Genomic DNA, 16,946 nt, shown 5'->3' on the forward strand with positions numbered 1-16,946 from the left:
TTATCCTTGGCTACAAGGATCAATAACAAGGGTGGTACCAGTCTGAGATTGGACAGGCAGTTGCTGGGCTGATGTCCTTGCTGAAGTTTTTTGTTTGATATGAGGTTGCAGTGGCCTTTGTGCAAGGTTGTGGTTTTTGAAGAGTCTTTTGTGATAATTCTTGTTATCAGGCATTTGTGCATGAGAACCCTCCCTTCACGGCCTTCCCTGGCTCCGTTATCGGAGTTTTTAACCCAAGTGACTCTGTTTTGATTCTGACAGCTTTCACAAGGTTCATCCATATTGTCGCATGTATTAGTACTTCCATTTTTTTTAATGGCTTACTAACCTATTGTATGGATGTATTACGTTTCGTTTATCCATTCATCCATTGATGGATATTTGGATTGTTTCCACTTTTAGACTTTTACGATAATGCTGGAGTAAACATTCATGTGTAAGTCTTTGTGTAAACATATATTTTCATTTCTTTTAGATACCTAGGAATGGAATTCCTGGGATGTATAGTAAATTTATGCATAGCTTTTTAAGAAACTGCCAAATTAAACAGTTTTATTTGAGAATAAATGCAAATACATATAACAGTAAGGATTTTTAAAATACTAGATCGGCAAAAAGTAAGTAAAATGATAATGCCCAGTGCTGATGAGTATAAGCAGTCATTTTCATACATTGTTAGTAGGAATGTAGATTGGTGCATTTTGGCAACATGTATTACTTTTTTAAATGTGCAGGCTCTTCAGTTCAGCAGACCCATTTCTGGGAATTTAACCTGCAGAAATAGTTGACATAGATCTAAGTCATCTTGGGTTTTCTTTTCTTTTCTTTTTTTTTTTGAGATAGGATCTTGCTTTGTTGCCCAGGCTGGAATGTGGTGGAGCAGTCATGGCTCACTGGTTTCCAGCTCCTGGGCTCAAGTGATCTGCCTGCCTCAGCCTCCTGAGTAGCTAGGATGACAGGCATGTGCCACCATGCCCAGCCAGTTTTTTACTTTTTGTAGAGACAGGGTCTCACTGTGTTGCCCAGGCTGGTCTCAAACTTCTGGACTTAAGCAGTCTTCCTTCCTTGGCCTCCCAAAGTGCTGGGATTACAGGCATGAGGCATCATGTCCAGCCTTGGTTTTCTCTAAGAGTAGAAAATTGGAAATACCTTTAGTGTATGAGTAGGAGACTGGTGACGACAATTTTTTTCTCTCTTCCGTCATTAATTTTTCTCTCTCTATAGGATCATTTCCATTTGCATGCAAACATACCTTTTCTTCCATTTTAAAGAAAACCACTTTTATCACCACCTGCTAGCTAGTCTTATTTCTCTGACCCTCTACTGCAGAATTCCTCAAAAGAATGGTCTGTAGTCATAGTCTTGAATAACTGCTTTTTTTTTTTTTGAGATAGGATCTTGCTTTGTCACCTAGGCTGGAATGCAGTGATGCAATCATGGCTCATAGTTCTCCAACTCCTGGGCTCAAGTGATCCACCTTGATAGACCGAGATCCACCAAAATTGATAGATCCACCATGTGATCTATACTTGAACCATTCTAGTCAGCTTTAGCCTCCCCACTTCACCACAGCTGTTCTTGTAAAGATCACATTGGCAAATTCAGTCAGTTTTCAGGCCTCATGTTGCTTGGCTTCCATCATAATATTTACCACTCTTAGTCTCTTTTATTAGTTCCTCCTTTTTTTTTTTCCTTTTGTGCATTGATGCCACAACTAGAGATGGAAGGAAGTAAAGCAGTGGAAGGATGCTGTGGGTCTGCTAAGCTGGGTCTGTTTTCCCTGGACTTCTAGAGAACTTTGACTTACTATTCTTGGCACTGAGGCCTACCTCCTCTGAACATTATGCATGCCCATACTCTTTGCATTAAGAAAGATGGGGTTCATTCTTAAGACATGAACACACAAGAAACTGGAAGCATCATAGGATTTAGATGATGGCAGGAGAAGAATGTAAATTGAAAATGTTTCTGTATCTGCCTGCCACCTTACTCTGTAAGATAACTAAAAGGTTTTGCGTGGAGGGTAGGATAGGGTACTGATTAAGAGCATAGGCTCTGGCTGGGTGTGGTGGCTTACGCCTGTAATCCCAGCACTTTGGGAGGCCAAGGCGGGCGGATCACCTGAGGTCAGGAGTTCGAGACCAGCCTGGCCAACATTGTGAAACCCTGTCTCTACTAAAAGTACAAAAATTAGCCAGGCATGGTGGCGGGCGCCTGTAATCCCAGCTACTTGGAAGGCTGAGGCAGGAGAATCGCTTGAACCCGGGAGGCAGAGGTTACAGTGAGCCGAGATCATGCCATTGCATTCCATCCTGGATGACAGAGCGAGAGACTCTGTCTCAAAAAAAAGGCCGGGCATGGTGGCTCATGCCTGTAATCCCAGCACTTTGGGATGCCGAGGCGGGCGGATCACGAGGTCAGGAGATCGAGACCTTCCTGGATAACATGGTGAAACCCCGTCTCTACTAAAAATACAAAAAATTAGCCGGGCGTGTTGGCAGGCGCCTGTAGTCCCAGCTACTTGGGAGGCTGAGGCAGGAGAATGGCGTGAACCCGGGAGGCAGAGCTTGCAGTGAGCCAAGATTGAGCTGCTGTACTCCAGCTTGGGCGACAGAGTGAGACTCTGTCACACACAAAAAAGCATAATCTCTGTGGTTAGATGATCTAAGGTCAAACCTCAAAACTTTAGCTATAGCACATTCTACATGTGGAACCTTGGACAGGTTATGTGACCACTCCGAGCTTCAGTTCCTCATCTGTAGTTTATTCTTTTTTCTTGCCGAACACTAGTCAATTCTGTGACAATTGATCCATTCCGTTGGTGCTGTTATGTTGTTTCCAGGTTTTTGCTATGAATGGTGCTGCTGTAAACATTCTTGTAAATGTCTTTTGGTACACATGTTTGTGTATGCACATTTCTGAGTGGAATCGCTGAGTCATAAGATGTGCATATGTTCAGCTTTGGTAGATATTTTGGGTAGGTAATACCAAATTTAGTTGCAAAAGTCCTAAATTAAGTATTAGCAAACTGAATCCAGGAATATATGTATATACAAAAGATAATACTTTCCAACCAAGTTGATCAACAGGATGGTTTAATATTTGAAAATCGATCTGTGTAATTCACTACATTATCAGAATAAAGAGAAAAATCATGTCAATTAATAATCTCAGGATGATCATCTCAGATAAACAGGGACATGCTCTTCTGTAACAGAACATTGATCACACTCAAGAAATATTAATATTAAACTATAATAATGCATATTCAGATTTTTCCGGTTGTTCCATTAATGTCCTAACCATTTAAAAAAAAATCTGGGTTCCCACCCAGGATCAAATATAGCATTTAATTATCAAGTTGAAAACTTAATTATTGTAAGGTGAAAATCTTTTTAACTCTGCCTCATGGAAGAGGGTGGATTGCCTTGCCTGCCTAGGCATTTTTTTTTACCTCTCTTCTCAAATACAACTCCCTCCCATCTAAGAGGAACTATTATCTTAATTTTTAAGATAATTCATGATAGTTTGGCTTTACCTGTTTTTCAGTATGATTTTCATCATATTTTTTATTATAAATTTATTAATATCAAATAGTAATATTTTAATAGTATTTTAATATGATAAGGTCTCATAATCTACATATTTCCTCATCATCATATTTCTTTTTCCTTTTGTATTTGTGTCCTTAGTGCATCACATCAGGATGCATGTAGTATTTGTTTGTCTCATTATTAATGATATTACATTTTCATCGTTTGATTAAGGTATTTATTTGCCAGGTTTTTCTACTATTTCTTTCTTTGTACAAGTTACTGATTTCCCCTTAGTGATAGATACTTGAGGTAAATATCCTGTTTGTCATAAAACTTTGCTCCTAGTTTTAGCAGTCATTGATGATTCTTGTCCCCAAGCATTTTTATTACAATGTTTACCAAATGCTAATGCTGAGTTTCTGGTTCCATCATTCTGCCTGTAGGTCATAGTTGGCATTCTGCAAGAAGGAAGGCTTTCCATTTTCCTTTTTTTGTTGTTGTTTCAGTACTTTATGTATTTTAATTTTACTCTATAGATTATATATTCTGTTACTATTGTTTATTTTGTTGCATGAATTGTCCCAGTTTAGGCCAGTGGTGTCTATCTCAAACCAGCGCCTGAGCCCCTTTGACATGTCTCTTTGAGCACTTTCTTACTTTCTGGCACAGATGTTTCAACTTACCTTGTACTTTGCTAGTCCCAGACCTGGAATCAGCCATTTCTCTAAGGAGGCTTGGTTTCTTTTGGTGGGGAATAGTATTCAAAAGTAAATGGTACCAGATACAGTTTTTGTTTATATTTATCTTGTTTGGGGTTTGTAGACCTTTTTGAATTCATGGCTTGAATTCTATGAGTTTTGGAAGATTCTTGGCCATTAAGTCTTTAAACATTTATCTTCTCCATTCTATCTTCTGTTCTTTTGGGACTGCAATTACTCACATTTGTGTATTTTCCAACCTTTTTTTCTTTTTATGCTTTAATTTTAATCCTTTCTTCTGCTGTATTAAACTTTGTGTTAAGCCCATTTATTAAAATTCTAAACATCAGTTATGTTTTTTCATTCTAGGATTTCCATTTGTAGGACTCTTTTAAATAGAGTATACTTGTCTGGTGAAATTACTGATATTCTGTGTTTTTTAAAACATATTAATCATAATTATTTTAAAATCTGTGTCTGATAACTCCAGTATCTGGATTACCTGTGTGTCTATCTCTATAGTGTCCCTCTGCTTTTTTGGGTCATTTCTAATTTTTAATTTTTATTTTTTGAGATGCAGTCTTGCTCTGTTACCCAGGCTGGAGTGCAGTGGCACAATCTTGGCTCAGTGCAGCCGTCACCTCCCAGGTTTAAGCAATTCTCCTGCCTCAGCCTCCTGAGCAGCTGGGATTACCATGCCCGGCTTATTTTTGTATTTTTAGTAGAGGTGGGGTTTTGCCATGTTGGCCAGGCTGGTCTTGAATGCCTGACCTCAGGTGCTCTGCCCACCTCGGCCTCCTAAAGTGCTGGGATTATATGCGTGAGCCACTGCACCCAGCCTTGGTCATTTTTTAAAATGTAGGAAAGCAATTTTATAATCTGTGAAGTTAAAAAAACAATATTCTTAGATTCCCTGACATTCAATCACTTGGTCTGTTTACATCAGTCAATATGTTGCTAAGTTTTGTGGTAACAACCCCAAAATCTTGGTGGTTTACAACAGTAAAGGCTTATTTCTTGCTCGTGTTGCATTTTGTTTTCTGAATAACTGCAGTTATGGTCCACGGTTATTATGTTCCATGTGTCTTATTCATTCTGGGATCCAGGCTGAAGGAGAAGCCCCTATTAGGGATGTATTGATCTCACAAATCAAAGTTAAGGATAAGTATGAATGATGTTAATGCCTTTGAAAACTCTGCCCAGTTGAGGGTCATGCCATCCCTCCTCACAGTCTGTTGGCTAGAGCAAGTCATGTAGCCACACCTGCAGTTAATAGGTACAGAAGAGTATGTACTCATTCCCCAGGCAGGCATTACAAGGTATATGGCAAGAGTAGGAATGTATAATCCTTTTTCAGCGAGGGAAGAGTGAATAATTATACAATTATACATATATAATTATAATTATATAAATTATAAAACAATGTATCCCACTATCCTACAGGAAAAACTCCCATTTGAAAAAGCTGTAGATGTATGAGATACAGATGGAAAATTATTAATAATGATAAATTATAAAAAGTAGCAAGGAACTTTATGGCATATTCAGTGAAATGTTAAGCAGTTATCAAAATGATTATTATAATACAGATTGAGCATCCCTAATCTGAAAATTTGAAGTCCATAATGCTCCACAATTCAAAACTTCTTGAACACTGACATGATGCTCAAAAATGTTCATTGGAACATTTCTGATTTTGGATTTTAGGATTAGGGATGCTTACTTAGTATAATGCAGATATTCCAAAATCCAAAAAAGTCAAAAAATCCAAAATACTTCTGATCCCAAGCATTTCAGATAAGGTATACCCAATTTGTATCTAGCAACATAGGGAAATGCATTTTATATAATGTTAAATGAAAACAAATGTACAAAGTACATATATCTTGAGTACAGCTATATACACACAATCCTACATTAGTAAGAAAATTAAAGATATATAATTGATAATAGGCATTTTAGGATGATCGACTTATGAATGATCTTTCATTTTCAGACAGACTTTTGTATTGCTGTTATTTTATACTTTAATTTTATTTTCACAAGAGGTTTTTATTCTAAAAGTCAAACACATACATCAGAGAAACATTGGAAACTACAGAAAAAGGGATGAAAAGGTACATATTGGACCCGTCTCCCAAAACCACCACTTTTACTGTTTTCTATGTGTTGAAAAACGTTATGTTAAAAAAATTGCCAGAATACCTTCTATTGTGTTGTCACCTTTCATTTTAGGTCCTGAAAATCCTTGGTTGGTTCAAGCTTATGTTTCAGCAGCTAAACACCCTTTTGCTTCTGTGGTGGCTCAGGAGGTTTTCCAGAGTGGAATCATTCCTTCAGATACTGACTTTCGTATCTACAGGGATTTTGGGAACATTCCAGGTATATTGTCAGTGGTTATGGCCTACTGTGCAACATTTATTTATCAAAAGCAAATTTTAAATCTTGAAAGTTGGTGAGTAAACAGCATTTTCTGAGAGCAAATTCTTTATGTGAGAAATATACATTGACTCCCTAAAACAGAGTTCGTTTCCTTTTTTAAACTCCATACTAATTAAAATGCTTGCCTCCTCTAAAATGTGTCATCTTTCCCCACAGAAGAACAGGGGTGAACTGTTCAGCACCTCATTCCCAAAAGATGGTAATAGATCCTTCAGGGGTCTTTCGTTGTTGTCTTGCTTTGCCAACTCCCTTGGCAACTTGTATGTACAACTTATTTGAAGTTAAAATTTGGCTCTGGCCTGGCAAGAATGTAGGTGGCAAAATTTTCATGACCTCCCAAACTCAATATTCCTATCCATGCTGTGTGACTTGTAATGCCTACCTGTGGAGTAATATACTTCTTCATTATGTATCGAATTATGTACCAAAGCTATAGACTGTGTAAGAATTTGGAAGAGAATTTATATCATTCATTTGTAAATGTGACAAAGCAATCGTGCCACTGCTTTGACATTTTGTCTTTTAGGAATTTATTAAACAAATAGGCCGAAAGCAAGGTTGATCTTTAAAGCAAAATGACTTTTTTTTTCTGTATATATGTTTTAGGAATAGACTTAGCTTTTATTGAGAATGGATACATTTATCACACCAAGTATGACACAGCGGACAGAATTCTAACAGATTCCATTCAGAGAGCAGGTTGGTATTCCAATTTAGACTTTTGATATATACTAAGATGGAATATTGGGGATGATATACAAACTTGTAAATATTCTGTGGCCTGTGCGTTAGAGAGGCAGTATGCAATGTGAATGAGCTAGGGCTTTGGAGTTGGAGAGATGAGATCTTGAATTTTAGTCTTGTAGTCTAGTGTAGCAGTTAAGGTCAGGAATATTCACTGTGAGGAAATGCAAAAGGAGTTGGCCCAGGGTTGGGAGGATTGCTGAGTGGTAAGAATGTAGCTCTGTTAGTCTCCCATGATGTTTTCCTATGGAACTCTGCTAGCTCTCCTCCTTAATTTTTAACACGTGTGACAGCTTGTTCAGCATCTCTGAGCTTCATGAAAGGCCTTTGTCTCTTGGTTCACCACTGAATTTCTGATATCTAGAAGAGTGTCTAGTACAGTTAATATATATTATTAAATGAATGGGTACCAAGAAACAGCCATTGGATTTGTCAACAATGAAGGTACAATTGATCACAGAGAATAGTTCTAATAGAAGGGAAAAGATACAGGCCAGTTGGCTGAACGTCTGAGTGGAGAGGAAATGGAGAAGGGCGGGGGATGGACCTTATTTGAGAAATTTAGTAAGAAAAGTGAGGGAGAGCAGTAGGATGGTAGAAAGCGATTTCTATTCACGTTCTTTCTAACCATTTCTTCATTCAAACAGTATATGGTTTATTTCTGCTTTAAATAGTTGTACATGTAAATCACAAATAGTTTATTCAGCCTTTTTATCTTTTTCCTCTTCTTTTTTTTTTGTTTTTACTAATAGGTGACAACATTTTAGCAGTTCTTAAGCATCTAGCTACATCTGATATGCTGGCTGCTGCTTCTAAGTATCGACATGGAAATGTGGTCTTCTTTGATGTGCTGGGCCTGTTTGTCATTGCCTACCCCTCTCGTATTGGCTCAATCATAAACTACATGGTGGTAATGGGGGTTGTTTTGTACCTGGGCAAAAAATTGTTGCAGCCCAAACATAAGAGTAAGTATTTTCCTCTAAAACTACAAATACTGGCATTGCTGTAGAATGTGCTTGAAGTTTTTCAGTTTGTTTATATCTTCCCAGAAAGCTAAAAATCTTAAAACAATATTTGCTTTATATTGTAAGAAATTTTTAAATATTAAATTAATATGCTTATTTTACTTTTAGTCTTGGTGAAACAGTCAATTTTTATATATTTAGGCACTCCATAAAAGTACCACATAGAAACTATTGAAAAATGGTTTGTACAGATTGACTTCTAGTGAAAAGTCCCATTAAAAAGTCCACACTACAGACCAATAGCTAGTATGGACCAGTGTCACGAAGTATGAATGAACTGCTTGTGGTTAAATTGTTTCTTTTATTTGAAATATTTCTGCTTGAAATGTTTCAGAGTCTAAGTTGCTGTGTGCTGTTACGAGATAAAATATTTAGCAGCAGTTTAAATAATTCTTTATCAGCACTTATTTTCCCCACACTCCTTATCTTCTTATGTTACCTTATTTTAACAACATTTTATATGGAACTTTGCCTTCCATTCTTGCTAATATTTTGATACACAAAGCATACCACAAGTGAAGAAGATTAAGACTACCCTCTTCCTTCATAAGGAATGTACCTGAACTATTCCTAGAAGATTTATCTTTTTGAGTGTTTAGTATCTAGAGACTCTTAATAAACGTTACCTGAATATTATTATTTGATACCTCCCTTGTTCTTGTGTTTAGCCAATCTCAACACTAGGACATTTTCATACTTTTCAAGTACAGTGGGGAGTTTTTTGTTTTAATGTTTGCCCATTTAGCTCTACTGACTGGTTATATAACTGATTTGATGAAGATGGTGATTTCAACTTTTTGTTTTCTCTTTATTAGCTGGTAACTACAAGAAGGACTTCTTGTGTGGACTTGGCATCACTCTGATTAGCTGGTTCACTAGCCTTGTTACCGTTCTCATTATAGCAGTGTTCATCTCTCTTATTGGACAGTCTCTCTCATGGTATAACCACTTCTATGTCTCCGTTTGTCTGTATGGAACTGCAACTGTAGCCAAAATAATACTTATACATACTCTTGCGAAAAGATTTTATTACATGGTAAGTGTTTGGTATATTTGTTGATTTCTTTCTGTTGCTCCCAAGGACTGAAGATGAACTTAAGTGGGATTCATTGTATTTGGCCTTTTGAGTGCTAAAAAATTGTTCAGCATGGTTATAGAAAACGCATCCACACTGTGTTAATTTTCTGAAAGATTTCTTATTCTGAGGGTAATGTCACAAAATTCAAGTGAGGTTATAAAGCTGGGCTGTAAACAGTGTTAGGGTGGTGGTGACTGGAAGGCTTGTTAGCACAGCCTTCTACTAAATTTGCTGCAGTGTTTGTAACTGTGTCCTGGGCTCACCGACTTATTTATGCTATTTGAATATCTGTTCTCCACTGGAGTGTAAGCTCCTTGAGGATAGGGATTGTTTTATTTATTTCTGTATCCTCTGTGCTTAGGTAGTGTCTGACACGCAGCATTAACACACAGCAAGTATTTGTTGCCTAAAAGAGTATTGTACTTAAAAGTTTTCTCTTCAGTTTTTCCCTCACTATTTTTTCTTTTTAATTGTATATTGTTGATTCAGATTCTGCATGCATGTATATCATTGGAGTTAAAAGACACATTGCTAAGGAAAACAGAGGGAAGGGAAATCGGGTTCCAAATGATTTATACTGAGAATATTGTTATATTATTATGGTTTCAAATGTATAAATTTGTTTGGCAAAAATAAAATTAGAAATTAGGGCTGGCCGGGCGTGGTGGCTCACGCCTGTAATCCCAGCACTTTGGGAGGCCGAGGTGGGCGGATCACAAGGTCAGGAGATCGAGACCATCCTGGCTAACATGGTGAAACCCCGTCTCTACTAAAAATACAAAAAATTAGCCAGGCGAGGTGGTGGGCGCCTGTAGTCCCAGCTACTTGGGAGGCTGAGGCAGGAGAATGGCGTGAACCCAGGAGGCGGAGCCTGCAGTGAGCCGAGATCGAGCCACTGCACTCCAGCTGGGGCGACAGCGAGATTCTGTCTCAAAAAAAAAAAAAAAAAAAAAAAGAAATTAGGGCTATGGGCTGGGTGCGGTGGCTCATGCCTGTAATCCCAACACTTTGGGAGGCTGAGGCAGGCGGATCGCTTTAGCCTGGGAGTTCAAGACCAGCCTGGGCAACATGATGAAACCCTGTCTCCACAAAAAAAATACAAAAAATTAGCCAGGCATGGTGGTATGTGCCTGTAGTCCCAGCTACCTGGGTAGCTGAGGTAGGAGGATTACCTGAGCCCGTGAGATCAAGGCTGCAGTGAGCTGTGATTGTACCGCTGCACTCCAGCCTAGGGGACAGAGTGAGACCCTATCTCAAATAAACAAACAAACAAAAATTTAAAAAGCTGTAAAATAATAGGTCTGAAAATGAATTACAGTGAAAGAGTCGTGGTTTCAGATTGTTTATGTGAATTAAAGAGGAAGATCTTTCTTAGCTGCATGTAAGCCTACTGTTTTCAATTTATCCTGATAAAGATTAGAATGAGACATGGATGATTATAACCCAACATCCTTCCACAAGTATGTCTTTGGTATCTGAACTTTGGTTTCAGTTTCAGTTAATGTTGGGATGTGTTCTGTGGAACCCTTCCATGTTAGCAGCCCCTGCTGAAGAAAGGTTCTTTGAGGTTAGCCATCTGCTTATGGTTGAGCTCATATTTTTCTCTTAGTGGCTTCAGTTCCTGAAAGAATTACACCGTGGGGCTCAATTTCACATGCTTATTCTTATTGTAATTGTATGTAACCAGAGTGTGGCTGGCTGTTGTTGATTGGGGCAGGAGTAGGATAGAAATGTGTAATAAAATTTCATTTACTTTTACTAATTTCAGTTGTCTGATCGTAACACTTTAGGGTAAAAGCACAATAGAAAGAGTGATGTGTTTCATTTTCTTTTCACAAATATTCTTTTTAAGTGCCCAGTGAAATGGTAGCAGAAGAATGATACCATAAGAGACTGGGCATGGTGGCTCGCACCTGTAATCCCAACATTGGGAGGCCAAGGCAGGAAGACTGGTTGAGGCCAGGAGTTTGAGACCAGCCTGGGCAATATAAGTGAGACCACATCTCTATTTTTTTTTTTTTTTTAAAAACAAGGATGATGCCATAAGAGAGCCATAAGAATGTGATCTCTTTCTTTGAGGAGCTCTCAGTTTCATTTGGGAAGGTGTGGGAATGATAATAATTGCAATATATTGTGGGATGAAGTAAGACTGACATGTAACTGTGCTGTAAGAATATAGGGGAGGCGAGATGAATTTTGCTTGTGGAAGTCAGGGTGGCTGAGATGGCAACATTTGAATTGTTTGCATTTTTTTTTTTTTTTTTTTTTTTTTTTTGGAGACAGAGTCTCGCTCTGTCGCCCAGGTTGGAGTGCAGTGGTGTGATCTTGGCTCACTGTAACCTCTGCCTCCTGGGTTCTAGCTGTTCTTGTGCCTCAGCCTCCCAAGTACCTGGGACTACAGATGTGTGCCACCATGCCCAGCTAATTTTTGTATTTTTAGTAGAGACAGGGTTTTACCATGTTGGCCAGGCTGGTCTCCAACTCCTGGCCTCAAGTGATCCTCCCACCTCGGCCTCCCAAAGTGTTGGGATTATAGGCATGAGCCACTGCACCTGGCCTGAATGGGGTTTTTGAAGCATGTGTTAAAATTTACCAGGTAGGGAACAGATTGATGAGCAGTTTAAGGTGGGAATGTATAAAATGCATCTGTGTCAGTTAGTGGACAGTCCAGTGTGGTGAAGACAAGGGGGTAGTCCAATAACTGGAAAAGGAGGCCAGGGTGAAGCGGGAGCATGATTCTAAAAATCAGTGGGGCCACTATTCAAATGTTTTGAGCAGGTCAGTGAGAGAATTTGTGATTTTGTAAGAAAACTGATAACAATGTATAAAGTGGATTGGAATGGAGCAGGAGTGGGCAAGGGATAAATAGAGGTGAGGAGGAAAATAGATTCGAGGGATGTTTTATCTTTGGTACAGTTTGGGCACTTAAAGTGAGATCTTTGTTTTTAAATATCTGAGTGGCATTCAGCTTCAAATTGAATTATAATAATAATTTTCTTATTTTTAAAGAGCAAGCCTCTTGATCAACACTGTGTTAATAACTTAAGTATTTAGCAGCTGTAGCCTATCTTTCATTGTTGGGAGCGGGGAGGGGTTGTTACATGAACTGTAACTTGTTTTGAAAACATGTCACAGAAACTCTTGAGCCCTTGAAGTAGGATCCTTTAGAACAGACATGCCCTGAGCCATACAGAAATGGAAAGGTAGAAGAAGGAGAAACTTTAATATATCTGTTTCTCCATTTCCATCTTTGTATTTATGCACCGTAATTAAAACTTTCATGTTTGTGTGAATAGAATTACTCATGCAGATGTTCAAATGTATTAAGTTCATATTAGGCCAGGCACAGTGACTCACACTTGTAATCCCAGTGCTTTGGGAGGCTGAGGTGGGAAGACTGCTTGAGGCCACGTGTTTGAGACCAGGCTGAGCAACATGGGAAGACCCTGTCTCTGCCAAAAAAAATTTTTTTTTTTTTTTAAACTTACCTGGGTGTAGTGGTGTGTGCCTATAGTCCCAATTACTTCAGGAGGCTGAGGCAGAAGAATCACTTGAGCCCAGGAGGCTGAGACTGCAGTAAGCTGAGATCGCACCACTGGACTCCGGCCTAGGTAACAGAGCGAGAACCTGTCTGGAAAAAAAAACAACAAAAAAAGTTTATATGGCAACTTTATTTTGAAGAGTGCAAGGTGCTACATAGGAACCCTTGGACTTTAAATCTCAAAAACTATAAGATCAAATTTTATAATAGGACAGCATGAGGAATACAAGAAGGGGGCAAAGGTGCAGTACAAGACCAGCTGGAGATAGAAAAAACTCATGAAAATAAGCCAAACTCCAGATTGCTTTAAAGGTGCTGCAGTTTTCCAGGTGTGGGTTATTGGTGGTGCTGCAGCAGTTCCTAACGTTCCTTCACAGGTCATTTCTCTAGTTTGCTTGAAACAGTGTTTGGAATTGGCATGAACTGAAAAGCTTACAGAGATGAATGTTTTTTAGGAGAGTCCTTTCTTCTATTTTGGAATATTTCTGCTTTTAGCCTAGTAGAAGAAAAGCATAGATTACATGGAGCATTTATACTGTATATTGTTAAAATGCCCTTTCTTGTGCTACATTTGAATTTACTACTTCATGATGGGGGAGGTAGCTTTGTTAGTGTTTACTTTAAATCAGTTTAAAGAGCAGACTGTGTTTAAAACAAAATGTAGCTTTCCTGAGTGATGGAAAGTGTGTTACTATAATAAAAGCTCTTTATGCATGACCCGTGAATGAGACTACTAGTGTATTTTTCTTTCTTTCAGAATGCCAGTGACCAGTATCTGGGAGAAGTATTTTTTGACATTTCGCTGTTTGTCCATTGCTGTTTTCTTGTTACCCTCACTTACCAAGGACTTTGCTCGGCGTTTATTAGTGCTGTCTGGGTAGCATTCCCATTGCTCACAAAGCTCTGTGTGCATAAGGACTTCAAGCAGCATGGTAGGGTATTTTTGATTTTGATATACATGGGAGAATACCTTAAAATACTTAACGCTTTCAGGGACTCTTTCTTTTTTGGTTTTATTGAGTAGGCTTTCTAAATTGTTAGTTTTTAAAAGTTTTCATACCACACAAATTATCTTATGCCTTATACTCCATCCCTTTCTCATGTTTGTGAACACATACTAATATATTACTTGTGTATTTTGCTTTATTCTTATTTGTATTTTATCCTGAGTGAAAGATCCTACCCCAAGATAACGTACACCCTTAAGGGCAAGAGTCACATCTAACCTAATTTCTGTTAGGGTACCAAGGCACACCAGTACTATAAAAATTTATCTCTCACTGTAGGATTTCATAGATGTGTGCTTTTTTTCTCTTTTTCCCTAGGTGCCCAAGGAAAATTTATTGCTTTTTACCTTTTGGGGATGTTTATTCCTTATCTTTATGCATTGTACCTCATCTGGGCAGTATTTGAGATGTTTACCCCTATCCTCGGGAGAAGTGGTTCGGAAATCCCACCGGATGTTGTGCTGGCATCCATTTTGGCTGGTTGTACAATGATTCTCTCTTCCTATTTTGTAAGAGAAAATAAGTTTTTTTCTTTTTCTTCATTTTTTTATATGAATATGAATTTAGCCATACTAGATTCTGTGAAATAGTGTTATGTGTACTTTATTGAGAAAATCTGAAGCAGAAGAAATGGTGAATGGCCATGCATCTTGTAAATTTGGTATCGTAAGAAACTGTAGTATAGAGTTCGTTGTTGCTGTTTAAAAATTTTTTGCCTCCCTAGCCTTCCAAATTCTCTGATTTACCTCTTTTCAAATAGCCTGTCAGATACCTGAGTGTGAATTTGTAGAGCGTTTACCAAGTATTAATTGTTAGAGATTGCCTGGTGGTGAATGATCCTAATAGTATATTTTGAAATTACTAATTAGAGGCACATGTTAATAAATACATGGGTGGTTTTATTAGTGCTGTTAGAGCTAGTGAAGGAAGACTAATTCTGATGAGGCTTTTTTCATTATCATTCCACTACCTTGTTGCTAGCACATGAAAGTTTGTTAATTGAGTCTGTTATGACACCCAAACGTGCCTTCATTTACCAAATAATGAAATGATCACAGGCCTTGTCAGTCCTCATTTTGCCATATCAGTGTCCTGCCCTAGTAAGGAGAGTCCTGTGTTTGCCATCCCTTTTTTTCTTCCCTTGGGATTCCCAGAGGGAAGAAAAGACAGTGATGCAGAGTTTAAGACCAGACCCCCCTTGGGTAGAGTAAGCCCAAGCAAGGTTTTGCTTTGGTTTGATGTCCACCTCCAGGATCCAAGATGGGCCCCTCCAGAGAATGCAGGTCTCTGTTTTGTGGCTCTTTTGGTGGGAATTTCTAAGAATAAAAAGTAATTATTGAACACTCATAGGTGCACCTTGAAATTTGAGGATAGGGAACCAAATAGGAAAAGGAGCTATGATTTTATTATAGTTCTTTTCTTCATGGAGATGATAGTGAGCCTTTTCATACTGATACAGTAAAGGGCATTCATTACCCCTTTACTTTGTGGAAGTTAGGTTCTAAAGACAGCAGGTAAGGAAAATACTACACACATGGTCAGCATCATCCGTGGAAGTCCCTTATAGCCAGTAAAGCTCTATATATGTGACTTTGTGTATATAGTCCTGTAGAGTAATTCTTACGCATATTATTGTTTGAGGTTGGTTGTACTAGTCTTAAAAGACATCTGAGCCTTCCAACCATTTTACTTATAGGATAATTATTAAGGATAATATAAGGATAAGGATAATCCTTACTGGTATTCACAGGGATGTATGAAAAGTTCTAAAATGTTCTTTGCTGCCTGTAGGGTTTGCTGCTTTTGAGTTTAATAGTAACCCTTATATCATCTGTATTTTTGATAGGTTTGCTGTTGTAAGGATTGAAGGAGACAGTGGAGTTTTGTTATCTATAGATCAGGTTGTAATCTAATCTAAAGTCAGCTAGTTATGAACTGAATGCCCCCACACCCCCGTTTATTTGTTAAATTATAATCATGAATGGGAGCTATGGATGTCCATAAAAGATGACTCAGATAGGGGACATTTAAATTCTGTTCCACTGATAATATGAAAGGGGGCAAAATGAACCCTGGAGATGTTCATTATGGAAATGGAAAATGTCCCCAAAGCTTGGAAATCTTGGAAACCAGAAGAAAGAGGATTAAAGTGTCTTATCTTCTTAACTGTATTTTATTGGGAAAGCTTTTGGAGAGAAGACTGCCTCTTGGAATACTTTAGAAAGCTCACTTATTTTTCATTACAATGTGAAATAGCCCTGCTGCACTTTGATGCCATGAGTTATCACTTTTTAAATTATTTTCTTACTTATGTGTAGCAGTGTTAATGATAGTGGCTTATTAATAGAGTAAGACTGTTTTCTTTGGGTAATGGAGAATTGAACCACAATGCATATTTCAGACAGCTTTCCTTTCAGTCCTTGGGGATTTATTAAATATATCTGCTAGAAAGCAATTAAAGTCTTGTCAAGCAATCAGGGTTTGTTTTTTTGTTTGTTTGTTTTTTTGAGACAGTCTCGCTTTGTCACTCAGGCTGGAGTGCAGTGGTGTAATCTCGGCTCCGTGCAACCACCGCCTCCTGGGTTCAGGCAATTCTCGTGCCTCAGCCTTCCTGAAATATTGCATCCTGTGTCACTCTAGGTTCTGAGATGGGTGCAAAATAAAATGAAAAGAAGCATGAAAAAGGACTCTGAAATGTCCATTGTGTGCTCATGACTGAGCTGTTTCTGAGTCTTCTCCTCCTGACCCCACTTGTATCAGCAGTCCCCATTTCCACTGTCATTCAATCAGTATACGTATAACCATGAAGGCCCAGCAGAGAATAACTTAAGGACACCTGTTAACTGATTGCTTGCTGGGCATGGTGGCTCATGCC

General features: G+C 38.3%; 2 protein-coding genes across 5 annotated transcripts in view; one reads left to right on the plus strand and one right to left on the minus strand.

The window, feature by feature from the left end:
• Positions 1–16,946, plus strand: part of ERMP1 (endoplasmic reticulum metallopeptidase 1) — a 54,766-nt gene that overhangs the window by 14,054 nt on the left and 23,766 nt on the right. For all 4 annotated transcript variants that reach the window (XR_008509652.1, XR_008509653.1, XR_008509654.2 and 1 more), the window contains exons 5-10: positions 6,470–6,616; positions 7,283–7,375; positions 8,173–8,385; positions 9,261–9,481; positions 13,822–13,996; positions 14,390–14,580. Coding sequence is in view for 1 of the 4 variants with exons in the window: in XM_009244460.4 (XP_009242735.3) it covers positions 6,470–6,616; positions 7,283–7,375; positions 8,173–8,385; positions 9,261–9,481; positions 13,822–13,996; positions 14,390–14,580 (1,040 nt within the window). In the remaining 3 variants the exon portion in view is untranslated. The remainder of the gene's footprint in view (positions 1–6,469; positions 6,617–7,282; positions 7,376–8,172; positions 8,386–9,260; positions 9,482–13,821; positions 13,997–14,389; positions 14,581–16,946) is intronic.
• RIC1 (RIC1 homolog, RAB6A GEF complex partner 1) overlaps positions 13,017–16,946 on the minus strand; it is a 175,228-nt gene continuing 171,298 nt past the window's right edge. The window contains exon 28 of the transcript XR_008509651.2: positions 13,017–13,154. The gene's annotated coding sequence lies outside the window, so the exon portion shown is untranslated. The remainder of the gene's footprint in view (positions 13,155–16,946) is intronic.

This window comes from Pongo abelii, chromosome 13 (assembly GCF_028885655.2).
Source record: "Pongo abelii isolate AG06213 chromosome 13, NHGRI_mPonAbe1-v2.0_pri, whole genome shotgun sequence".
NCBI classification, from domain to species: Eukaryota; Metazoa; Chordata; class Mammalia; order Primates; family Hominidae; genus Pongo; species Pongo abelii.